This window comes from Dipteris shenzhenensis, chromosome 22 (genome assembly GCF_047967505.1).
Source record: "Dipteris shenzhenensis isolate YYH24624 ecotype China chromosome 22, Dip_SZ_1.0, whole genome shotgun sequence".
Classification (NCBI taxonomy): domain Eukaryota; kingdom Viridiplantae; phylum Streptophyta; class Polypodiopsida; order Gleicheniales; family Dipteridaceae; genus Dipteris; species Dipteris shenzhenensis.
This window is the reverse complement of record NC_141617.1, coordinates 37,169,711-37,196,716: the sequence shown is the minus strand read 5'-3', so window position 1 is coordinate 37,196,716 and position 27,006 is coordinate 37,169,711. Positions and strand designations below refer to the sequence as shown.

The window sequence follows — 27,006 nt, the reverse complement described above, 5'->3', positions numbered from 1 at the left end:
TCTGCTTCAGCTCAGCCCCTTCTGCAGCCTCCTTGTGCCCCCTTTCCTCTGCTTCAGTACAGCCTCTCCTGCAGCTCCTGTTTCTTATCTTGTTCAAGATACCTTGTATTTCAGTTGCTGCCCTGGTTTAGGGGCTGAGTTAGAGCAGATGAGTTGTGGCACATTTTGTTATCTCTAGTGTTCTCTGTGTGGTTCTATAGCTTCAGTTTGTTTGCATCTTCCGCTGCCATTTTTAATATGGTATCAGAGCACCAGAATACTCTCTGATCTTGGAACTCCTGTATTGATGAAGTTGAAGAAGCTTGTCCTCGTCCACAACTCTCTTTCCCACTGACTACAGAGCTCTCTTCTTCCCCCCTATATATATTTTTTTTTGCTGCCTGTCGGCAGCCCTGTTCTAGACTTTGATCTGTTCACCAGCCCCGTTCTCTTCAGCCCTTGGTTGCTGTCCACTCCCTGGTTTCAGTTATGGGTGATGAAACAAAGGATTCTACTCCGGATCTTCGCGTTCCCCCTATGTCCAGTTTCTTTCAAGAGTCTGACAAGCCTGTACGTATTCCCACTCTTCCTACATTTCCAAATGCTCGGCAGTTAGATGGGACCAACTATTCTCTTTGGAAAATTCAGATGGCGTCTGTATTGGAATCTTATGATCTTGCTGAGTTTGTTGATCCCGGGATCCCTCGTCCGTCACCTGAGGAGGAGCCACATGCTTCTCTTATCTGGGATAAATTGAATGCTCGTGTACGCTCGTTCATCTTTCTCAATTGTCAACCAGGGGTTCTCAATCATATCAAGCACCTTACTTCTGCACGTGCTATTTGGGAATTTCTTGATGGCATGTATCTTCGCGTCACTCCCATGAAACGTATCTCCTTGGAAGTTCAGCTTCGTCGCCTCGATCCGGCTACTTCCCCTTCCATACGGGACCACATCAATAAAATGCAGAGCATGCATCAGGACATCCTCCATGCAGGCAAGGCTATCTCCTCCGAAGATATGGCTATTACTCTCTTATCTCATGTTATTACTGACAGTCGATATGCAGCATTCTATTCTTCTCTTATTACCTCTGGCCGCCTCAGCACCATCACTTGGGAGGAACTTGTCCCCATGATGATGGATCAGGAGGAACAGCTCATTAAAACCTCTGATGGTTCTTCTGAGGCTCTTGTGGCCCACCCTCCCAAATCTCGATCCAAGAATGCCCCGTCCTCTGCCAATAACTCATCTCCTTCAGATCCCTCCAGTGACCGTCCTGCTCCCAAAGGTAATTGCAATCACTGTGGCACTCCTGGCCATTATTGGCGCAATTGTCCCTACCGCAAACACAAACGAGCTGACGCACCCCTGGCCGCTGCAGCTGATGCCTCCCTTACCCCCACTCCTGCATTTGTTCACCTTGAGCTCTTGAATTCGGTACCCCTTCCTGTAGTAGAGTCATTGGCTCTCCATAGCTCCGATGCTCGTGAATGGATTGTTGATAGTGGGGCCTCTCGGCATATGACCCCCTCCTCCTCGCTGCTCCAGGATCTCACCCCTCATTCTGGTCGTGTCTGCATCGGCGATAAGCACTCTATTCCTGTTCATTCAGAGGGCTCTCTTGATATTATTCCTGATGGCAAAGGGGGTAAACACTCTTCTCGTGTTCTTTATGTTCCGTCTCTCGGCTTTCATCTCCTTTCGGTTCATCAGATTTGTCAAAACAATATGAAGGTTGAGTTTGAAGCGGCCTCTGTTACCATCCGCGATCGTGCTACCGGACAGCCGGTTTGGACCGGCCATTCTACTAATGGTATCTACAAGCTTGTCGCCCTTCCCTCCCTTACAGGAACCTCTCTTGGCGACCTTTGGCATTATCGGTTTGGTCATCTACACATTGATGCTCTCCATCGTGCTTTCCGTGATCAGCTTGTCCTCGGCCTCCCTAACGTCGGCACTCGCCAAGGTCTCTGTCCCTCTTGTATATTGGGCAAACAACATCGCGAGCCGTTCGCCCATCATGCCTCTCGCCGTGCCACCGTTCCGCTTGGTCTTGTTCACCTCGACCTATGTGGCCCTATGCAGATTATGTCACTGGGGGGAGCCTCGTACTACATGCTCCTTGTTGATGACCTCAGTCGCTATTCTTGGATCTATTTTCTTTCCCACAAGGATCTGGCTTTCAGTCGTTTCCAGACCTGGCTAGCCATGGTGAAAAAAGAATCCAACCACTCCCTCAAAATTCTTCGTGCTGATAAGGGTGGTGAGTTCACCTCTCTCGAGTTTGATCGGTTCTTGAGTAGTCATGGTGTCAAACGGGAATTTGCCAACACACGTACCCCTTCTGATAATGGCGTGGTTGAACGTAAACATCGTACCGGCGTTGAAATGGCTCGGACCATGCTAACTCACAGTCAACTCCCTCAGTCTCTCTGGGCCGAGGCCATGATGACCGCAATCCATACTCTTAACCGCTCTCCGACATCAGCAGTCCCAGGCATGACCCCTTATCAGGCTTACTATGGATCTAAGCCCGATGTTTCCCATTTTCGGGTATTTGGCTGTGATGCTTATGTTCATATTCCTAAATCTGATCGTGGAAAGCTTGATCCTAAGTCCCACGTCGTAGGCTACAACTCCGTCTCCACTGGATATCGCCTATATGATCCTCGCCGCCGCATTATTTCCGTGAGCAGGGATGTCCTTTTCAACGAGCAGGTCCTTCCGCCATCCTCCGACTCTCCTCCTGTTCTTGGAGATCCGTCCGATGCCCCGGAGCCCTCTCTCCCTCCACTTGCCTCGTCCCCCGTTACATCACCTCCTATTCTCTCTCCTCCGCCTCCTTCTCCGGCTCCACCCTCGTCTGCTCCTCCTTTGGAACCCCGCACGGTACGTGTTCCGCGATGGCTCATTGATACTCTCCGCTCCTCCGGTCTTGAGGATCCCTACTCCGAACCACACCCTGATGATGGGCCTCGTCGCTCTCATCGCCACCCCCCGCCATCCTCTTCTGATCCCCTCCATGTCAATTACGCCCTTATGTCTCGCATCCTCGCCACTCACGAGCCCACTACCGTTCCTTAGGCTCTGGCCCAGCCTCATTGGAAACAGGCTATGGAAGCGGAAATTCATGCTCTTCTTCGGAACCACACCTGGGACCTTGTTCCTCGTCCCTCACATCGTTCCGTAATCGGTGTCCGGTGGATATTCAAAACAAAATACGCCTCTGATGGTTCTGTCGACAAGTATAAAGCTCGGCTTGTGGCTAAAGGCTATGCCCAACGACCCGGCATCGACTATGGGGAGACCTTTGCACCTACCGCCCGGATGAGCACCATCCGTACGATCCTTGCTCTTGCAGCCCACCATCAGTGGCCCATCTTTCAAATGGACGTCAAATTTGCATTTTTGAATGGTGATCTTCATGAAGAGGTATATGTGGATCAGCCACCCGGCTTCATTAATTCTCGTTCTTCTTCCATGGTCTGTCGCCTTCGCAAGGCCCTCTACGGTCTCAAGCAAGCTCCTCGGGCCTGGAATCAGCGTATTGATACCTTCTTCTGCCGCCAAGGACTTCATCGCTCTCTGGCTGATCCCAATCTTTATCTCTTTCATGAAGGACAGCTTCATACCTTCATCATTCTTTATGTGGATGATCTAATCCTTACTGGGAGTCATACCAATCATATCCTTGCCATTAAAGTTGCTCTTCAAACTGAATTTGAGATGACGGATATGGACCTTCTCCATTTTTTCTTGGGTCTTGAGATTTGGCAGACTAAGAGGGGGTATTTTGTCTCTCAGCAACGCTATGTTCACGAGCTCCTCGAAACTTTCCACATGGCTGACTGTCGGCATCACTTCTCCCATGGATCCCAACTCTAAACTCTCTGCTTCTGGGTCCACTGCTTATCCTGATGCCTCCCTCTACCGCCAGCTTGTTGGTTCTCTTCTCTGGCTACTTAACACTCGACTGGATCTCGGCTTCTCTGTCGGCACCCTCAGTACCTTCATGCAAACCCCTTCGCTTTCTCATTGGCAGGCTGCTCGACGTCTCCTCCGCTATCTTCAAGGGACCTCTACTTTCGGGCTCCTCTATACTGCCGGTGGTTCCTCTCCTTCCCCGCTCACTCTCCGAGGATGGAGTGACTCCGATTGGGCTGGCGACCCCGATTCTCGCCGCTCTACCACGGGCTATGTTTTCTCCTTTGGCTCTACGGCTATCTCCTGGTCCAGTAAACGCCAACCCACGGTCGCCCTATCTTCCACCGAGGCTGAGTATCAGGCTATGTGTAGTGCCACCTGTGAGGCTGTGTGGCTTCGGCGCCTTCTTCTCGATTGTGGTTTTCAGCAACCCGCTCCTACCACACTTTTTTGTGACAATCAAAGCTGTATTGCCCTTGCTCGCAATCCGGTTTTCCATGTTCGGACAAAACACATTGAAATTCAGTACCACTACACGCGAGAGAAGGTTCTTGACGGTACCATCTTGCTCCTCTTCAGCACCACTTCCGACAATGTCGCCAACATTTTTACCAAACATGTTTTCCCTCCCCTTCTCCAACGTCATACCAGCTCTCTAGGTCTTGTGCCACACCCTGGAGCTGAGAGGGGGTGTTGAGACTGGCATCTCCAGGGTGGGCTGGCCGACCAGCTCCCACGCAGCAGGGGGGCCAGAGGGGGTAGGCTGGCCGACCAGCCTCTGGCCGACCAGCTGGTCGGCCCAGTTGGCTGACCGACCAGGCTGGTCGGTCTAGGCCATCTGGCCGACCCCCCCTGGCCTTCCCTATAAAAGGGACTCCCTCCCTTTCTCATCGCCACTTCTCCCTGCAGCTCCTCAAGGCTCATGTCTACAGCCTGCTCCTGACCATCCCCATCAGAGCCTCCTCTCAACTGCTCAGTTGGCTGCCCACGCTCCCGCAGCAGATCTTCCCTCTTCGGGGCTCCTGCCTCCTCGCTCCAGGCTTCTACAGTTCCCTTTGTTCCAAGGTTCCTGCCTCTTCGCCCAGGCTCCTTCAGCCTCCTCTTTTCTAGGCTCCTGCCTCCTCGGTTCAGGCTCCTCTAGCCTCTTCGCTCCCAGGCCCCTGCCTCTTCGCTTCAGGCTTCTCCTGCCTCCGTGCTCTCAGGCTGCAGCCTTCTTGTGCCCCTTTCTTCTGCTTCAGCTCAGCCCCTTCTGCAGCCTCCTTGTGCCCCCTTTCCTCTGCTTCAGAATAGCCTCTCCTGCAGCTCCTGTTTCTCAACCTTCCTACGATCATTACATTGTAAAAAATGTGTAGCCTGACATGGGCAAGTAGCCTCGGCAAGAGATTCCTGGAGCTGACTAATTCCTGTCAAGTCTTGGCATGTGCTTTTAGCCTTAGCAACATCCTCCACAACAGTGTGCATGTAAGGCAGTGTGGCCAAAGAGGAGTAATAGCATCACACATCATGTCTCTACTTTAGACAGAATCGGAGGCAGAGGCAAAGATAGATCATTCCAGCGAAGTGGTCATCATCAGCATTAATCAGAATTAACATCAGCATCATCCTCAACTACATCAAAATTAGCAAAGAGGAAATAATTCCAATCGAGGAAGTTCCAAGGACGAGGAAATGCATCCACCAATGTGTCAAACATCCAATACAACTACTGTCATAAGTTTGTGCCAAGGTGGTCAATCCAGCAATAACAATCGAGTGAATTTGCACGGAAGAGGAAATAATCGTGGTGGACATTCGAGTCACAGTCATTTTCCAAATAAACATGGGAATATGTTTCTTGCAAATGAGGAAATGCAGAAGACTGATACAGTGTACCTAGACACTGATTGCAATCCAAAAGAGGATTTCAGCTATCAAGTCGACCCAGCAGATCAAGATCCTTGGTACATCGACAGCGGTGCATCATATTACATGACACATCATCAGGAATGGTTCACAGAGTTGAATCCATTAGAAGGTCAAAAGAATGTCATCTACACAACATATAATACACCGAATCCAGTTCAAGGGAGGACATTATCCCTATGAACAAATTCACTGGTACAAAAGGATTGGTAAAACATGTACTCTACGTTCCGAAGCTCAGCAAGAACCTCTTGTCAGTCGTACTGCTTCTTGCAGCAATCTCTTTCATAGTATCCAAACTTGTGACATTAGTTGCACTGAATGTTTGAAATGTTGGTGGAGACATTCCCTCGTCCTTGGAATCTTCCTCAGTTGGAATGATTTCCTCTTTGCTGATGTTGATTTTGCTAAGGATGATGCGACGGAACACATTCCTCTTCTTTATACCATTCATCTAGAAGCCCACCAATTCTGATTTTCAAAGCATTATCCTTTCTAGCAGCATGTTTTTTAATCTCTTCCTAAATATCAACTTTGTTGACCTTTGTATCAAACTCCACAATCACTTCTTGCTTGGTTGTCTGCACTTCAGTTTGAACTAGGTTCTTGACTGCAAAGACTAGTTGGGGGGTAGGGGGGAAGCATTACAAGACTTTACAACCTTGTCAATGACTTCCTTCTTACCAGGTCCTTCCAAAAATTGAATTCTAGTTATGGCATCCGCTAGTTGCATCCTCAGCTCTCTCACTTGTTCCTGTAGGTAGCAAATCTGTTCATGATACCCAATAATGGGTCAGTCAAAAAGACCACCTCGTTCATAGATATGTGCATACGGAGAAGGCATCGTGGCTGCACATGTGGCGTATCGGGCTCTACTATTGGAGGTTGCTGGAGTAGAGGGTGATTTTGAAGAGGAGGGTAGGCTGGGCCATTCTTTGCTGCAATCCTGCGACCCCCCTGGCTGAGCTGATGTACATAGCTATTATTCATCCTTTTATCCGGTAATATGTTATGTTGCATGTCATAAAAAGATAGCTGCAACAAAAGTGCAGTATGATCCACCAAATGCGGGAAAGCATAATCAGGGCACAAATCACAAGTGAATGCACCAGATTAATGCACAAACAAAGCCCATGTCTCTTTCCAAAGCTCAGCAAGACCAAATTGAAGGAGTAGTTAAGTCCACTGCACTGACTCTGAGGCTAGCATATGCATATGACCATGGCTGCATAGCATTATTAAAATCTCTATAACGAAAAGCATTTTGCCTCCAAGGAAACTACTGCATGGCCTGCTTGATTAATGTTCTACGATGCGATGATTGCGGGACATAGGCGGAGGCAAACTGAAATATTTCTCACATTGCATAACAATCCTTCGACCTTCTCAGTCGTTGAAGGCCACAACAAGCTGAAGAGCATGTTTCACAAGAACTACCACTCGAGAAAATGAGTTGTCATCCACATAGAAAATGTCATATCCTGCAAAATACCCCTGTCCGGCCTGCATCACCATGCTGATTATGCAATTGTTAGGCAACTATCAGGCTGCAATCTCTTGACTAGTATGCCCAAAAAAATTTCATGGTCGCTTGTGCTTGCATATTTACCGATATGTACAAACTCTATTGTCACACCCAAAAGTGAAATCAAGACTGCATATCGACCTCAGAATGATCCTCATGTCACAATAGATTTTATGGGCTAGGCAATAACAAGGCACTTCATCTTCCAGGAAAAGAGTACGACTCATGTTCACTACAGCCCAAGTAATACCCATGCCAGAATTCTCAGAAGGGGCCCATTAAATGATGCACCAGTCCATGTATGAAACGGAAGAGTCCTTCTAGCTAAGACTATTTTCCTCACGGTCTACCACCTTCAATTGAAATTTTTGTCCATGGCTTTTACTTGAGCTGCAGAGAGCATTTGCCCATTATCATTACTAGCAAGAATATTTTAAGCCCAAAAATCCCACGGGCATCCTTATTTCGCACTGGTGCGGAGATTGCTTCTTGGGGCATCTTGTGCCAAGGTAGGGGACATTGTGAGGCCACGTAGCCAAATTTGTGGCATTCAAAACAAACACCTACAAAAAGACCCCATTTAAGCTTACAAAAAGCACTGCCCATTGCAACATTATTCACAGTGACAGAATAAGATTCCGACGTGGGGACACCTATGTCCCACAATATGAAAAATCTATTAGATTTCCCATTTTGCCGGGGTGGACGCACCACCTTACCCAACGATGATACAACTTTTGGCAAGAGTTTCTCCAAGCATTGACAGCGATGCCTAATTAGCGAAGGATAGCCTCGTGTAGGGACCAAGGCAAAACATGGACCATCTGCTGCCCATAATAAAAAGGAGAGTGTTCCTGTAGCATTTGCTTATATGCTCATATGCAATAATTACTTCAAACAACCCCTTGGCTGCAGAATGCAGTTTTTGCACAAAGCCTCCCCCTAAAGTCCTTGTCAACCAATTTTCCACATTAGCTGCTACAGGCATTTGACCTGGGAAAAGATAATAACGGCACAATTTCATCAACCTCCACAGTTCTGCCCATTGTAGGGGCAGGGTTTCCTTATACTTCAAAGCCCTCATGCATAACCTTAAAAACCAGCTGCACCTCATTCGAGGCATGAACAAGGCCACCCTGGCCCACTGCATATTTAGGCTTTTTGTTCTGAGATACTACATCTCTAGTATAGATCTTGTCAATCTGAGTGGCAGCCATGTTGACACAGAAAAGCCCTCAGCCACAACTATATATGCTCACAACCAATAGTTACAATGCCCCTTTTTAAAGAAACCATATAGTTATAATCTCATCAGTACCAGATAGAATATTTTCAAATTTCTGTGGGAAGAGAAGGGGTGGGGGGGGAGCGACAAGCAGAAATCTCAAGACAATAAAAAAAGGTGGGGAGATAGACGGGCGGCAAGGTACCCCAGGAGGGGCACAAGAAGGATAGTTCAACCTCTCTCTCTCTCTCTCTCTCTCTCTCTCTCTCTCTCTCTCTCTGTGCACCTCTCTCTCACACCACTCCATGAGAACACACGCATGCACGCGCGCACACACACAGCGCACACACACACAAGCATGCCAAAATCAAAATCAGAGAGGGAATCTACCTACTAAGCAACCAATAGTTATAATGCCCCTTTCTAAAGAAACCATATAGTTATAATCTCATCAGTACCAAGCATAAGCTGCCAATTGAACTTTCAAAGGCATGAAATATCTTGGATAGAGAGACTGCTTAAAACAACATGATGCCGGACAACCAGAAAAATGTGAGCAAACCAGATAGAATATTTTCAAATTTCTGTGGGAAGAGAAAGGGAGGGGGGGGAGCGACAAGCAGAAATCTCAAGACAATAAAAAAAGGTTGTCTCTACATCTCCCTGCTTATTGGGCATGCAGTGATCTTATGCATGCTGAAGGTTGACATCCAAAGGCTAAGTTGGTGGTGTATCTCTAGTGAACATTACTGTCACAAACTAACCATAGTCTTTGCCTAGACCATTACTGCAGGTGGTCACTCTATAAGACATATAACATAGTAGGTTTGTTAATGGTCTTGCATAAGCATGTCCGACATAATTTCAAAAGATGGAGTGTATCTTTGGTGATCATTACTGTCACAAACTAATCATAGTCTTTGCCTAGATCACTACCCGAGGTGGTAACTCTGTAAAACACATAACAGAGGTTGTGGATTACAGCCAGGAGGGGTTTTTTTTAATACAATACACACAATGATTTTTTTTGTTCCCCTAACACAAAACCTCTTATCAGTTGGTCAAATGATTGAAAGAGAAATGAAGTTAGTCTTCAATCAGTTTGGCTGCACAATTTGAGCGTTGGACAATCCAAACAAAGTCATGGAAGGAGGTCTCAAGATCAAAAGAATGTTCATCTAAGCCAAGACTCAGAAACTGGTTGGCTGAAATAAACACAGTAGTAGCAGGTCGAAATCAGAGATTTATCTTCCAAAAAGTGGTTGCCCAGGCAGGAAACACCAATAGCATTGCTCTAGAAGTGGCACCTAGCTATAGAACACCTATAGAAGGTGGTGGCTGATGCGAAGGTTTTCACGATGAAAATGCAGTGCCTTGCAACCGACGACATTGTTGAGGGTAGAGAAGGGGAGGGAGGTGCAGGGGAGCAAGGGGCAACCTGCTCTGATACCAAATGTGAGGTTGGAAGATGGAGAGAGCAAGAAAACGTGGAGCTGAGCTCGATTGACATTGAAAGAATTAAGTACAAAGGGGTGGTCAACATGACAAACATCCTAAAACCCTAGGGTGAGTTAAAACTCACTGAACCGCTAACTGTGGGACCCTTTTTTTTTTTTTTTTTGGGGGGGGGGGGGGGGGGGGTTTATAAGGAAAATGTCCTTAACCCTCCTAACTACTTAATACATTGGCCACTGCCTTAAAACTTACAATATTCCAACAATGACATCCATGGGATATCATAGTATAGCCTGCCTAAACGCCTGCCTAAACGACGCCATCAAGAAGCTACAAAATGGCAAACCTAAGGATCAAGAGGGCTTGCTCCAATCCCAGCCAACCTGTTTAATGAAGATTTTGCAAAGGCCTTTCTATTTCTTGGACCGGAAACATTTTTACCCATTCACAAGGTAGAAGATTCCATAGATGCAAGTAACTACTTGATCATCGTGTTTGGCCATTTGATGGACAAGATTATTACGTTCTAGGAAGAATGTAGCATGACCTTCTATGACTTGGCGAACATCAGTCAACTTAAATCTATATGATGTGTGAACTTTGAAGTAAGGTTTGATTAGCATTTTGTATTTCGCATTGAGTAAACTGGCCAAAGACTGACTGTTGAGGTTGTTGGTGCACAAAAGCTCAAATATCTTACCACCAATTTATAATGGGGAAGAATAAGAGGAAAATAAGGATGCTATACATACAAAAATGGTGGTGGCTCGTTAATTTGACCATGAACTGAAGCCACTTCAATTCTGATATATCTAGTTCATTAGTAACTTTTGATTCCTTCGCTTCAATATGAAGATCATTACCCTCACAGGTGGGTTCCCCCACCCCACCAAATAACACCAGCATGACCGTTTCGGATTGGGAAGGAAGATTCAAACCAAAAAGAGATAGAAGGAGTAAATTATGGATTTGTATCAGCAGGAAACGAAAGATATCCATTGAAAATCGAGTTGAGATTGCAATTCTGCGCATTCCCAAGAAGCAAAATAAAAAAGGCAGCTGCTCTCCCTGTCCACGCGCTGCTCCTTTACTTAGCCATAGCCACTCTTGCCCCCATTTCTGGCCGCCCTCTCCTGGCCTCTTCCAGCATCCTCACCTTGCCTTTCCCTTGCTTGTTGTTCGTTTTTTTTCGTGCCACTGCCTTCTTTGGGCTACCCAGTTGTTCGCGCCTCAACTTGAGATGTTGTCGATTGATCACGTCTAGCCTAGGAGTCTCTTGCCTTTCTACATTCGAAACTAGAACTGAAGCTTTGGTTGTGGCAGATGATGGCATCTCTCGTCTCCTCGAGATTGAGGATGACCCAGAGACTCCTCTAGAGGAGATCCTTCTTGAGACTCTTCAACGGGAAGGGGGGAGCTTCGACAGAGGTTAAGGTTTCTGCCAATGTCTTTGTTGCACGTAGATGGGAACAGGGCTGTCCCAAGGAGCAAGGTTGGGCTCCACCGTCCTTCTCAGGCTCGACAAGGGTAGTAGAGGGAGTTTGACACAAACAAAGGCTAGCATCCATCCAGGCAGCAACAAGACTCCCAGACCCCTTGGGTGAAGCCTTTTGAGGGGCCTTGGTGCAAGGTGGAAAGAAAGAAAGAAAGCAATATTAAGGTCTATGAAAAACCAAAGAGTCTATGAGACAAAAAAATCGAACACAATGAAACATAAGGGTGGGGCCACTAAAGTGGACAACCCTACCAAGGCTGATGTTTGTAATGAGAAAGAAGTAATACATCATGATATTGTTGCGAGAGAAACCCCAAAAAGGGAAGAAAACACCAAGGAGAATCCTCTGTCCGTCTATAGTCAATCAATCATCCATCTGGAGAGAAAAAAGCCTGGTAAGACAGTTGCAAAGAACAGTAAGAGGTGAGCCAAGGGCAAGGCTGCGGCTTCTTCCTCGCAATCCCAGCCCAGCCTTCTCGCGGCACTGGACATAGCTCCTACGGAGCAGATTGAGGCAAATGGCCCCTTTTCTCAACTTCTAGGTCTGAGGCCTCGTCTGATAAAAAAAATCAAGAGGGAATGAATCACTCAAACCTCCACCCAAGATCTCTCCAACTCTTACACACACTCAACTCAGATAGATGATCACAGATGCAACAAACACTCTCTCAGAAATAAATATGGACGGAGAGAGAAAGAGAGTATATTCATCCACCAGATGGTGGGCAGAAAAATAGCTCCAAGGGAGCAGTACAAAACACAGCAGACTGCTGGAGAAAGCTGATGGACTCTCTCTCTCACAACCTACTCCAGATCTGAGTGCTGAACACAGCCTTGGAGAGAGGCTTTCAGTCTTGCACTGGATTCTGGAATGAATGGAGGAGTAGGCCTTTTATAGGCACTGCCCAGGCCCCTTGAGTTGACCGACCAGCAGGGTCGGTACCCTGTCTGGTGGCCGACGACATGGGCCCTAGAAAACTGACCAGGGTTGGCCCTGGCCGGTGGCCCTGGTTGGGCCGACTTGGCCTGCCACAGGCCCCTATATAAGGGTGCCCTGTGCAGCCAGTCTACGCTGCTGCAGGAGCCTCCATGTGGGGCCTAAAGACCTGTTTTACCTGCTGTTGCAGGCTGCAACCAGCCCGTGTGCTGGTTGCCTATGATGCCGACCTGAGTCTCTCTCTCTCCAGCCCTCCTACCTCTCACTGCCCCTTGTCGCCTCAAATCGGGGGCTCACAGGTGGGCACAGTGAGTTTCTAACACCCCCCCTCAATATCACAATTGTGGGCCAATCCCCATTTGTTTGATGAGGTGCTCCATCTGTTCTCGAGGAAGTGCCTTCGTGAAGAGGTCGGACAAGTTGTCAGTGGTCGGGCAGTACATAAGCTCGATCACGTCGTCGATGATGAGCTCTCGAACAAAGTGGTAATGAACTTCGATGTGCTTGGTCCGTGCATGGTACACTGGATTCTTGGCAATGGCTATGCAACTCTGATTGTCGCACATCAGCACTATTGCGTCCTCCTGACATACGTCCATGTCCTCCAGAACCCACCTCGTCTCACAACTTGCTGTACACGCGGCTCGGTACTCTACCTCTGTAGATGAAAGGGCCACTATGGGTTGCTTCTTACTCAGCCAAGAGATGGCACCAGATGCAAGTAAGAAACAATACCCTGTTGTTGATCTCTTGGTGTCACCATCACCCGCCCAATCACTGTCACAGAACCCGCCTAGTTCGATGCCTTTGGTATAGGTGATCCCGTAGGTGCAAGTACCCTTTAGATACCTCAGCACCCGTAAACCTGCATCCCAATGACTCTTCCTGGGAGAAGCAGAGAACTGGCATAATAGCCCAACTACATAACAAATATCACGTCGAGTATTGGTAAGGTAAAGCAAACTTCCAATCGTCGATACAAAGGAGTATCGACTGGCTGAGATGTGTCGTGAACACTTAGCTTGAGCCCGACCTCCATGGGAGTTACTACTGTCCTGCAATCCTCCATCTGAAATCTCTTGAGAAGTTCTCTGCAATATTTCTCGTGTGAAATGAAGATCCTGTCTTTGGCCTGCTTTACTTCTATCCCAAGGAAGTAGTGTAATAACCCAAGGTCAATCATCTCAAACTCAGACATGAGTAGCTCCTTGACCTGAGAAATCTTCTTGACATGGTCACCTGTCAAGATAAGATCATCAACATAGAGAATGAGTACCAATCGCAACCCCTTCTTAATGAACAAGTAGAGGTTTGCCTCAGAAGGGCTTCGACTTAGCCCTATCTTCTGAAAGAATACATCAATCCTTTGGTACCAAGCTCTGGGGCCTGTTTCAGCCCGTATAGTGCCTTCTTCAACCTGTAAACCTTTAATGGGGACCCTAGATCTTGAAAGCCCGGTGGCTGCTCTACGTATATCTCCTCCTCCACGGTTCCATTAAGGAATGCGGACTTCACGTCCATTTGAAAAATAGGCCACTGGAGTTGGGCAGCAAGGGCAATCACTGTCCGGATAGTAACCATGCGAGCTGTGGGAGCAAAAGTTTCATCAAAATCCATGCCTTTAGTTTGAGCAAAACCTTTGACCACTAACCTTGCTTTATACTTAATCCAAGCTGCCGTCTAATTTGTGTTTAAGTTTGTATACCCACTTAGTGCCGATGACTTTCCGTCGCGGGGGCCTGGCCACTAAGTCCCAGGTATTGTTCTTCAGGATAGCATCCATCTCTGCCTGCATGGCAGCCTGCCATTCTGGATGGTCCTTCGCCTCCTCAAAGGTCCTTGGCTCTTCAAGCTGAGCCACCAACGCAAAATTCACGGATGGGGTCTTCTGAAGACGTTGGGACCGTCGCAATCCAGAACTACTACTCTCAGGTATTTCGGTGACCCAAGAGTCTTCCAATGTCCGTAGGTACCATTGGGGCAACCTCTTCTGCTTCTTAGTGGGAGGAGGAACTGGAACTGCTTCTGGAACATCCTGCTCTTCCTCAGTACCTTGTGGAACATCAGCTTCTGATCTCACCACCTCTTGGATGGTCAACCTGGGACGGGGTGGGTTCGGGGGTTGAACAAAAGTACCTTGTACTTTCTTTTCTCAAAAACAGTTGACGTGACGGCTTATCACTCTTGAATCTTGTGCTTGCTGCCACGCTCACCGCACCTAAAGTGGTATCAGAGCGGGCATTACTCACTCCCCCAACCTTCTCCAACATCCCCGAGCCCCTCCATTGCTCTTTGGGAGCTAGTCACTTGCTGGTCGACTGTTTCAACAGCTCATTTTTTGGATTGTGAGCAGTTCTAGGAACTTCCAGGAGCTTTTCATCGCAGTAACTTGGCTTCTCCAGCTTTCTCTTGGTAGGCGACTTCACAAGCGGCTGTTTACAGCACTAATCTCCATCAGCTGGCTTAGGCCTTGTACGGCTGTCCTTTCACCTCGCGTCACTTCTACAGCGAGTGTATGCAGATCGCGACCTGTCTAGTGCACTCTCCAGGGACCTCCGCAGCTACATCTTCAGTTCGAAGCCTTTTGAGGCAGTTCCAGCCACCCTGTAGCTGCTCCTTCACCTCGACTTGCTGCTGCTGCCCTGCTGGAGACTCTATCTCCATCCTAGGTACCTCTACTAGCTAGGCGACTAGCTGGATACACTTTTCCAGCTCGCAATCTGCACAAGGCTCTAATTCGAGGCACCTCCAAGTGGCGAATGCTCATCTACAGCAGGCGCCTACTCCACGCGAGTTATCCAAGAGCCTCTCTCGGGTTGTCCAGCCTGTTCTCAACAGGATACCCTCAGTTTCAGCCCCCCTTTGCTGAACCTACTGCATTTTGACAGTATTTGACTGTCAAACCCTAATTTCCAACACGAAAATTTAGGGCTTTTGACATTTGGACCTTCAACTTGTCAATACAACACTTTGGACAAGGTTGACAACTGAAATCCTTCCAAAAATTGAAATTTTCAGTCAAACTCAAGTTCAGGACTGTCACATTGTGCCACATCATCACTCAGGCCTTCCAAATTTGAGGCTTTTGTGTTGGGAGCTCAATTTCAGCTGGTAACTCTGTTCCTATACCTTGCTGCTCATATTTTCAGTCTATTTGCTCTCTCTATTTTATCATCTGAGCAAGAAAAGGCACCGTGTTGCCTTGAGGCCCAGTGCAGCCTCCTGGAAATATCTATTGTTGTCTCACAGGTATTTGGAACATTAAGACATATTTTTGCAGTTTAAAGCCTTGAGGCTATCCTTTGGTCACTTTGTCAGTGCATTTCTATATGTACTATTTACAATGGCTCGAAACAATCACGAACTATTTGGCATTCTTCGTGAAGATGATAAGTTGGATGGGACCAACTATCCGATGTAGTCTTATCTCATGAAACATATTCTTGTTGCAAGGCACTTTTGGAATATTGTTTTTGGGGTTGATCTGAGGCCAGCCAATGCTACAGTGGGTGCCCCTACTGCTGGTCCCTCTGCAGAGGGTACTCCTCCTGATGCCTTATCCTCTAGCACCCCTGCTGCTGCTTCCCCAACTCAAGAACAATCAAGATGGGATGCAAGAGATGCAAATGCACATTCCTGTATTGCTTTATCATGCAAGAGAATCATTATTCCACACATCCGGTCTTGCAGGACAGCAAAGGATGCTTGGGACAAATTGGCTTCTCTGTATCAGATTCGCAATGAGGCACGTGTTGCATATTTAAGAAGGCAATTGCAGGAAGTCAATATGAATGAAGGTGACTCTATGGATGCATACCTAACAAAGGTCAAGGACCTCATGGAACAACTTGCCAATATTGATGAGGTAGTGCCAATTCTCAGCTTGTCGGTACCACATATGGACTGCCAGATACATATCAAGGGTTTGCTACAACCCTTCGATTAGTGGCAATGGGTAATCCAGACCACTACTCTTTTGATCAGCTAGTAACTTTGCTTTTGTAGGGAGAGCAAAGTCGTGCTAATAGACAATATTTTATTCCTGATCATGCATTTGCTTCACAGCAAACAGAAAGAGGCGAGGCTTCCAAGCCTATGGGCAAGCCTAAATATGCACCTAACAATGGCAATTCCTCCAATGCATCTAAAAATACAGAAGATAAGTCAAAGAAGAAAAGATGCAACTATTGTCGCAAGCCTAGGCATGAAATTTCAGAATGCAAGAAGCGCATTGCTTTGGAGAAAAAGAAAGCAGGATTGACAGTTAATGCCTCACATGCAATTGAATCCCACGAGCCAGCAGATGCCTCACGTGCACATGCTCTCCAGGATGATTGGGCATGGGCTGTCCATTGCTCCTTTGATCCCTCCCAAGTTGATGCATTCTTCACTGCTAATGATGCTCAGTCTTGGTATTTTGATAGTGGTGCTTCCAAGCACGTCACATCTTCCAGACAGTTGTTTCATTCCTTAGCTAATGCACCTCGTGGGGGAACTGTCACATGTGCGAATAATGCCTCCTATGCTGTAAAAGGAATTGGAGATGTGCAACTCACATCCATTTCAAGCCATCCTGTCACTCTGACTAATGTTCTTTTCGTGCCTAGAATTGAAGTAAACTTGATTTCAATTTCAGCAATTGCCACTTCAGGTTTCACAGTGATTTTTGATGGATACAGATGATCTTCGTGATGACAATGCCATAGTTCTCATTGGCACTTTGAAAAAGGGGCTTTATCACCTTGATGATCACTCAGTTGCACTCTCTATTGAAGCATTTGCTATTTCAAATTCACAGCTTGCTGAAACTCATCTTTGGCATGAGAGAATGGGTCATCTCAATTATAGAGCTCTTGCCAAGTTACATTCATAGGACATGGCAAATGATGTACCTCAAACTCACACAGTTTCCAAACATGTATGTGAGGGTTGTCTTTTGGGTAAGATGCATCGGTTTCCTTTTCAAAAGATTTGTCCAAAACTCTCACAAAGGAAATTGCAGCTAGTGCACAGTGATGTCTGTGGCCCAATGAGGACAAATGCCATTGGGAGGTACAAATATTTCATGACTCTCATTGATGACTTCACAAGATATTGCTGGGTATATGCTTTAAAAGCCAAATCTGAAGTGTTCTCATGCTTTCAGAGGTGGCTGAATATGGTTGAGAATGAATCAGGATGCAAGCTTGTCACCCTCAACACAGATAGAGTATATGTCAAAGGAGTTTGATGCATTTTTGTCTTCACGGGGCATTGTTCACTCGTGCACTACTCCTTACACTCCTCAGCATAATCCTATTCCTGAAAGGAAGAACAGGTCCACTATGGAGATGGCGAGATGCATGCTTAAGGCCAAGTCCTTGCCCAATAAATTTTGGCTTGATGCAGTGATGTGTGCCAACTATGTGCTGAATAGATCACCTACAAGGACATTGAGGACTGTTACACCTTATGAAGCATGGAAAGGTAGGAAGCCTTCACTTTCACACATGAGAGTTTTTGGGTCTCTTGCATATGTTCATGTACCATCTCAGCTGAGACATAAGCTTGATTACAAGGCAATCAAATGCATATTTATTGGTTACAGCCAGGAGAGCAGAGGGTATCGGTTATACCAACCAAATACTCGGAAGATTATTGTCAGTAGAGATGTAATCTTTGCTGAACATTCGGCTTCTCCTCTTGTGGACTGCAAAGCTAAGCCAGAAGTTGAAATGTTTGATGCCTTTGACTCTTGGTTACCTCTGCATTCCTCAGAGGGGGACTTTGACCAGCAACATGAGCCTCCGGCAGGCCCTCCAACCTGTAATGATCAGCCAGTACCCCATGCTGATTTGCAGGTTTCTCATCTAGCACAAAATGATCCCACTATTCATGATGCAGTGATTGAAGAAAGAGCTGTCAATAGACGGCAAAGGCAAGTTCCCAGATGGCTTCTTGATACATTGAGGGACAGCAAACAAGATCAACCTTTTGCTGCCCGGACAAGATCAGGGAATAGACAGATGCATGGTCACTTTCTGGAGTTTGCACTCCTTGCTACAGCTTGCAATGAAGAGCCTTTGTGCCATAAAGATGCTTTTGACAGCAAAGAGTGGATGGATGCAATGAGAGCTGAGTTACAATCCATTGCCAAAAATGACACATGGGAATTAGTACATCTCCCTCCCGGCAAGCATGCCATTGGTACCCGGTGGGTCTACAAATTAAAAAGGAAATCTGATGGCAGCATAGATCGACACAAAGCCCGTCTTGTTGCAAAAGGGTATGCCCAACAACAAGGCATTGACTTTGAGAAGACCTTTGCTCCCACTTCCAGGATTACTACTATTAGATGTGTCATTGCCATTGCAGCTCATCACCATTGGCAAGTGCACCAGCTTGACATCAAGACTACCTTTCTTCATGGGGATCTGCAGGAAGAAGTTTATGTGACACAACCTCCTGGCATCGAGGTTGTTGGTTCTGAAAACAAGGTATGCCGGCTTAGAAAAGCCCTTTATGGTTTGAAGCAGGCACCCATGGCATGGTATGCCAAAATTCATGCACACTTACTATCCCTTGGTTTTCAGAATAGCCCAACAGAGCCCATTCTTTATGTCCGTGGGAGTGGATCTGATTTTTTAGTGCTGATTTTACATGTGGATGATATGCTAATCACGGGCCCAGATACTCAGCATATTGCAGCTTTCAAGGCTGATTTGCAGCAAGTTTTTGACATGTCAGACATGGGACAGCTACACTATTATTTGGGCATTCAGTTTGCTCATGTTGAGGGGGGTATCATGATGTCACAGTGCAAGTATATTGGACAGCTCCTTGATCGTTTTCAGTTTGAGGATTGCAAGCCAATCTCTACTCCAGTGGACCCTGGCTTCAAATTTTCAGCTCATGATATGGGAGACCACCATGTGATATCACTATTTACCAGCAGGCTGTTGGATGTCTCATTTACTTATGCCACACCAGACCTGACTTACAGTATGCAGTATCCCAGCTCAACAGGTTCATGCACATGTCCAGTTCATAGCATTGGCAGGCAATGAAGAGAGTCTTCAAATATCTCAGAGGCACTCATGATTTAGGCCTCTTCTATGGTGACCAAGGTTCACTTACCATGCATGCTTACACGGATAGTGACTAGGCACGTTGTTCCAACGCCAGAGTGTCACATACCGGCAATTGTTTTTTGCTTGGCAGTTCATGTATCTCTTGGCTCAGCAAGAAGCGACCAACAGTTGCCACATCTAACTGTGAGGCTGAGTACAGGGCAGCCTTTACTACTACAGTAGAGTGTGTCTGGCTTCGACAGTTACTTACAGATCTTGGTATTCGCCACACATCCTCCACTATGGTCTACACTGACAGCCAAAGTGCTTTGGCCATTGCGTGTACCAAGCACATTGAAGTTCACTATCATTATGTTCGAGAGCGGTTGTCAGCAGGAGACATAGAGTTGTCCTATCTTCCCACAGAGGACAACATAGCAGATATGTTTACAAAGGCACTTCCTCGTCCCAAGTTCGAAGTCTTCCGACATGCTTTACACTTGGTTCCCTTTGTTACATGATCTGACATACCTTGTACATTCATAGGTGGCTATATCCTTTTGGATGAACATGTACCACCATGACCAGAAAATACCAGGCATTCTGAGACGTTTCAGCCCATACCATGGAGGGGGGTTTGTAGGCCATCTTCTCCCTGTTCTAGTGATGCCCTATGGGCCTTGGTATGTGCCTTGTAGGCATAGTTATAGGCACTCTAGTGTTTTAGTGCCTTTTATGCCACATAGGACATTTAGTCCTATGTGACACCTAGAACACTTAGTCCTAGGGTCTACCTTCAAGTACCTTGTACTTTCTTTTCTCAAAAACAGTTGGCGTGACGGCTTATCACTCTTGAATCTTGTGCTTGCTCCCACGCTCACCGCACCTACAAGGTGGCTAGTGTCAATCATGTCATTTGCATCCCTTTGTTGGCAGTGGATGCCTATGACTTTCCTACTTCCTGCAGTTCTATGAGGGATTAGTTTAGTGACAAAACTGCTCTGTGCTCCCTCTGCTTGTCACATGCACCCCTGCACTAGGTTGCATTGTGACACACTAAGCTCATCATCAAGTACATAATGTACAGCATTAATTCCCGAATCAGGATATTTCGTTGTATGCCGTTGCCCCATTGTGAGCACTCGTTCAAGGACGAGGGCTCGTCACATGCACCCCTGCACTAGGGTGCATTGTGACACACGAAGCTCATCATCAATTGCATAATGTACAGCATTACTTCCCGAATCAGGATATTTTGTTGTATGCCGTTGCCCCAATGTGAGCCCTTGTCCAAGGACGAGTCAGGCACGAGCTACGTATGTCCTCAGGGTCTGTCCAAGTTAGATCTAAGTGTAGGTAAGTAGCCAGGCCATATGGCTAGCCTGGGCTAACCAAATCAGGCCGGACCAGGTCGGCCTAGTCGGGCTGACCAGGTCAGCTGGTCAGTTGACCAGGTCAGCCAACCTGCTCACCCAGTCGGCTCGTCCAGGCCCTATAAAAAGGGTCTCAGCCCTCCCATTTTGGGCATTTGGCCATCAGTTCCACCTCATGTACATTCAGCCATCCGCATCAGCCCCATCACCTACAGTTCGCTGCTCCATTCTAGCCAACATATCACAGCATGAGCATGGAGATCAGGGCGTCTCCTGCTCAGTACTCATCTAGCATCAACAGTGGCCTGCATGATACATTTTATATCCATTTTATATCCCATTGCAGTCATGTACAGTCAGTGATTTAGGCAATTTTTCAGCATTTGTAAATTCTAAGTAAGCATGTGTACTATAAAGATCTTGTGTGTCCTTGGTGCTTGACTTCTATATTTGCATGCCATGACAGTAAGTCCCCGCATGTTACACTACCCTAAAGTTGAAGATCACTCCACTGCCAACGGACTGCTGGAACCCTCTGAGCAATGTATCCTTAAGATGTGTACTTATCGCCATTGTCAGAACGGTGAGTCGTGTGGATCATTGCTCTGTTCTGATTAAGGAATCCATAATGAGCCTGTGCTCTTACTGATTGAGGACTCCTCTTAATGAAGAGACTCCTTCTTCTGAATGGGGCTCCTATGATGAAAGGAACTTGTATTGCTCTCCAGGTCCTAACGAAGAGAAAGTCGTTTACTAGTCCAACCATGTGCCAACTGCTCTAAGTCCTGCTGTAGTAAAACGAACTGTGTATCCCTCACGATCGCCGCTCTCCAGGTCCTGACAAAGAGAGAGTCGTTTACTAGTCCAACCACATCCTCCTTTTCATGTGGCCGACTGCTCTAAGTCCTGCTGTAGTAAAACTAACTGTGTATCTCTCACGATCGCTGCTCTGACTGGACAGCTAAATCTGTTGGCTCTAGAGCACGAGCAGCAACTAGGCAATGGAGTAATCCTCACCAGCAGGCGAGAAGTGTTTTCTTCCAGGAAGCAAGAAGATGTATAAAGAATCATAAAAAGTACAGAAGACGCTCCTTGGTCTGGAGCAATTCAGGATGGGGCCATTGTATTTAAACCTTTGGGAATCATCTGCTGTACAAGTAAATACTGCCTTCAAGCAAGGAGGGAAAAGGGAGGTGTAAGGAAAAGGCAGCAAGGGAGAGTGGGAGGTTCATGCATTCATCTCAATATCTTTCAGCTTTTATAAGCAGCCTTACACAATCTAATCAGTTAGACATGCATGGAAGAATTGCCAATAGCTTCCATGCATGCTACAAGAAAAGTTCCAAACAGTGTTTAACTATGATCCAAGAGGGTGGCTTGTTGGCAAATGGAGCACAGCCTAATGCAATCGCATGAAGAATGAACAATTTGCAATTCAGTGAGCACTGAATGACAATATTAAACTGCCAAACAAGGTCACAACATTCAGATGACAAACTCAAAGGAGAATGTCCAGTACTCACACTTGCATCATCCCACCAACAAAAGCAAGTACAACCTGGTAGTCTATTTGAAGTACACCGTTAGAAGTAAATCAAGCAACAACATAAGCTTATTGCAAAAGGCACTTCTGCAGAACTAGATTACTACTCACTAGCGTGCAATACAGATTCCCTGTTATTTCCAACTTCCAAGACACATCCCTTATATGGACTCACCCATCTATATCATTCCTCTGCTGAAGGTTCAACCCAGACCCAGAGATCCGCTGCAAACAAGACAGGCAAGGTGTACTGAATTAATCCTTGTGTGATGCTACCATTATTCTGGTAAAGCAACATAGTACACCAATGAACTGAGCTTACATCCATCCTAGAACAGAAGTTCTAACCTTCCCATCCTTTGACTTCCGTTGATCTTTGCTCTTCCTTTTGTCCTTAGATTTATCTTTTGATTGTTTTAATGAATCAGACATCCTTTCTGCAGTAGCCTTTCCATCGCGTGAAAGTTCAGCTAAAAAGGCCTCTCGAACAGCATCAGACTTCTGCATAGCATCCTTCTCTGCTGCATTCTCCAGCCTAGCCTGCTAAGTGTCAAATCCATCCTAAAAGTGAGTAGTCAACTTCGCCATGGATTAGAATACAAAAAAGAAATCAAGAACATCATACAAATTAATTGGTCAATGCTGTCATGAAACTATGTCGAGACCTTTAAAAAATATTTTACGAGAGGAAGAACAACTGATCTGTAATCGAGGACAGAAATATTCCCAAGCTTACGCTCCAATCTTTGCACATTATCCATGGCCCTCAATATCCTTGCATCCAGCTTGTTCACCTGCCCAAAATCAAGATAAGAGGCTAGAGTATGGATAAGGAAACACAGAAGTTCGGCTTGTTGACCTACCCGAAATCAAGATAAGAGCATGGATAAAGACAACCACAAAGTGACTACCTGAAGGATACAGATGGTATACAGACCTCAGATGTAAAATGTTCCTTCTGTTTCTGTATGGCCACCTCGATACAAGAATCTGTGCGGTGTATGAATTCTTGTACCTTCCAAGCATCTTCATCCTCTTCATCTGAGTCAATCAAACGGGAGGACGTGACAGATGATAAAGTGCCATCATATGGGAACTGGGGCAAGTTAACATTCTGTGCCTCTCGTAGTATAGTTGCAATCATATCTAGCTCAAGCTTCCGCTGGGATGACAGGCCATTTGCTCGATCTTCCAAAAGTTCCTGCTGTCGTTTCTTCAGCACTACTTCATAACTCTGACAGCTCCCATCAACTTTCTGTTCCCTTTTATTTAGCTCTTCAATACAAAGCCTTTCTACCACACTTATAGCCTCTTCATAGTGGACATGCTCACGTTTTCTCTCACACAAGCTTTGAAGTGTTAGGAATTCCTTTTCAAGAGCCCTAAACACATCTCTACCTTGTTGAACACGCTCTTCCCTAAATTGTTTCCAACCTACTGGCTGATACTCATATTCAGCCGTCCCATAAATCCATGACAATTGTAGGTCTGCATGAGGCATGCTCTTGCCATCTTTCATGGCCATGAGAGGAAGAGGCTGAGCACAAAGTGCATCCATCTCCTTGCCAAGAACCTGTTTTTTCCTGGGATTATCGCTGTCATTAGCTTCAACAGGCTTTGTTGATGTCTCTTTCAACAATCTCTCGTCCAATGCTAGAGTTGTGAAGTCCTCATTCAAAAAAAGTCTGTCCTGGATAACATCATCATCCTCATCTTGAAAGCATGCTGATTGGATACTGTGCCCTGCCAAACCACACACATTAACCAATTCCTGTAAATATCTGAGAATCCTTCGGAGCTGCTGTGCAGGTAAAAATCGAACATAGAGGGGTGATTGATTGAACTCATATTGGACAGACGTGTCTGGGATGAAGCATTGAAGTTCGTCAATAGCATAATGCACAATTTTCTCCATATGATCAGATGCCAAACATTTGTTCCTTATCAACACCCGAAATAAGCCATACACTTTTTGCAATAGCTTTGTCCGCTCTTCATCATCAGCATAAGGGAGTTCATGCGTAGGCATCTCCCTCACGGTTCGTTGTACTGTCTTTGGTCTCTGACATTCTCCATTGCACATATGAGAATTTCTGCGGTCAGTAACCTGTTCTGTGTCCTCATTCAGCGTTGTGTTGGAGGATGCCTCACAGACAACTGCACCATTATTAATCCCTAAATCATCTGGTCGACTCTCCCTTGAGGAGGTACTTGCATCACTTCCATCACTTGAGCAATCAAACCCAGGATTGCTCATCGCAGAACAAAGCTGTTCCTGTGCAGATTCTTCATGGATAACTGCACGAGATGACTCGATAAGCATTTTAATAGCAGCCCGACCATCGAAAGGCCTGCAGTCTTCATCCATGATCTGATCTGCCATATCCTGTTCAATTTCATGAGGTATAACTCTCCTCAGTTTTGGAGGAAGGCTGTCTATGTGCTCCTGCGTTATATGCTGAGCATGCTCTTGGCCGTCAATAAATCTCTCCCCACAAGTGCAGCACATCCAAAATCTCCAAGTTTTTTTCTCTTGTGCAAATTCTAAAGCCTCGGAAAGTAAATCTGTTGCCAAACTGGGTTTAGATGACCCTAAATAACTTTTCAAACTATCTATTGGAACGTCTAGCATCGTTTCTCTTTCGTGAGAGCCAACAGCACTCCAGAATGGCTTCAGGCGTTGGATCCTTTCCTCAGTAGATAAAGCCAGACCTGATTTTCTAGAATTTGAACCGCCTGACTTTCTACGTTCAAGTCGTGGACCGCCCTTTGGAGATGCACTTGTTCCATCTTCCGAATGAGGAGGAGAGCATTCTCTCTTTTGCTGAAGCAACCGGGCAGCAGCCACTCGGACCTCGATTTCCTTCCTTCTCTCCTCTGGAGTTTTGACACTTTTCTTAACTTCATGAGGTCGCTTAGGCTGTGAGACTCGCTGCTCCATCGGGTCCTCCACCATCTTTCGCATTTGTATAAACCGCAGCTTCTCCTCACTTGCGCCATTCCCTAGAGTCTTCATCCAATTTGAAATGGAAGCGATATTGGCCTTCTGAACAAGGCTTCGTAGCTCCTGTTGCGCGTGTGCAATCCTCGCCTCAGGGGTTGGAAGCTTGTGTTGGCCTTCTTCATGGAGACTCTCTTTGGCTGGATCGACAGGATCCTCGATGGCAAGAGCTCTCTGGCACTCTTGAACGACTTCGTCGTAGCCTTTGCTATCTGAAGCTGCTTCGAACAGAAGCTGTGCGTGAAAATGTGCGTATTCAACAGACTCCGGTGACAGTACCACGGCCTTTTTTGCAGCGTCAATGGCCTCTTTAAGATGTCGTTGCTTGGTCGTCGAGTCCTCTATAAGAGAGGCCAGTCGCATGCAAATATGACCGCGAACACGCTGCACCAAAGCATTGCCGTCGAAGCGATTGCAAGCATCTCGTATGAGTTTAAGGGATTTTGTGCTGTTCCCTCTCCTTAAAGCAACAAGGGCCTTTTCGCAATCGCCCTTAACAGTTGAGAGTTCTTCAACTCCTCCTTTCCGTGCTTCTAGCCCCCCTCCTCCATTGGCAACTGGTCCTCCATTCGTCAGACAACCTCCGTCCACATAACATGCAATTCCTGGATTCCCCAGCAGCAAAATTCACCGACGAAACCCCCACGATCAGGCAGCTTAAAATCTCGAGCTCAACAATCGGATAACGACGAACGAAAATTGCAGCAGGACACTGACCTCCTATGCACGCAATACCCGGAAATTTTACACAAGATCGACAGCAGGGAGGAGCCACAAACCTGAGCCATTCAGACATTGTTCGACATCGGTGGGGAGAGGCGATCCGGCATTGTCGGGGGCAGCGGGAGCCGGAGCAGGGGAGAGGGAGCCGATGTGGGAGGGGGGGGAGTGGCGGGGAGCCAAGGAGCGCTTCTTCTGCCCCATCCACGAGGCGGTGCAGGAGAGAGAGGGGAGTGCTGCCCATTCGTATCAGAGAAGAGCTGAAAGGCGGGGGGGGGGGACAGTGGAAGAGGGAGAAGGGGGGGGGGAAGCCATGAAAGGGGGGGGGGGGGGGGATGAAGCAAGGGAAGAGCTTAGGGATGGAGCTGGGGGATACGATTTGTGGCTATGGCGTTTGCGAAGCTTGCTACGGAAGCATCGAGCAATAAATATAGCTACACAAGCAACAGTAGCAAAATCAACGAAGATGAAGAAGATGAAGATGAAGAAGAAGAGAAGGTAGCAAAGTGGAAGATGAAGATGAAGATGAAGATGAAGATGAAATAAAACATTTTGCTTACCCAACCACATCCCCTTCTTAACCCCGGTTCAATCCCCCCTACCCCTTCTAGTTTCACAATATTGACACCAATCGCCTCGGTTCATCTTGGGGGCTTTCACGTTTCTCGTATCTCATCTTTGTGTTGATCTTCAAGCTTTACAGTATCTGGTGTCTCGTCTTACACCCTTTCCCCTTGTGTTCTTTGTTCATCATCGAGCTTTACCGTATCCCCAATACCCAGCTTTCCCTTTGTGTCCTGCACTTATCATCAAGCTTTCCCTTTGTGTTGTGTGTTGATCATCGGGCTTTACAGTAAACCCTGCTTTAGCACTCG

At 46.6% G+C, this 27,006-nt stretch overlaps 1 protein-coding gene across 2 annotated transcripts in view; it reads right to left on the bottom strand.

Annotated features, from left to right (window-relative positions):
• Positions 1-26,380, bottom strand: part of LOC147888065 (uncharacterized) — a 46,563-nt gene extending 20,183 nt beyond the window's left edge. Inside the window, exons 1-5 of one of the 2 annotated variants that reach the window (XM_087393744.1) lie at positions 26,191-26,380; positions 23,348-26,016; positions 23,076-23,204; positions 22,759-22,950; positions 22,586-22,635 (exon numbers count right to left, since the gene is read on the bottom strand). In XM_087393744.1, coding sequence (XP_087249870.1) covers positions 22,586-22,635; positions 22,759-22,950; positions 23,076-23,204; positions 23,348-26,016; positions 26,191-26,335 — 3,185 coding nt within the window. In that variant the 5' untranslated portion in view covers positions 26,336-26,380. The remainder of the gene's footprint in view (positions 1-22,585; positions 22,636-22,758; positions 22,951-23,075; positions 23,205-23,347; positions 26,017-26,190) is intronic. The other variant, XM_087393746.1, reaches the window with a different exon arrangement.
• Positions 26,381-27,006: the final 626 nt, after the last annotated feature.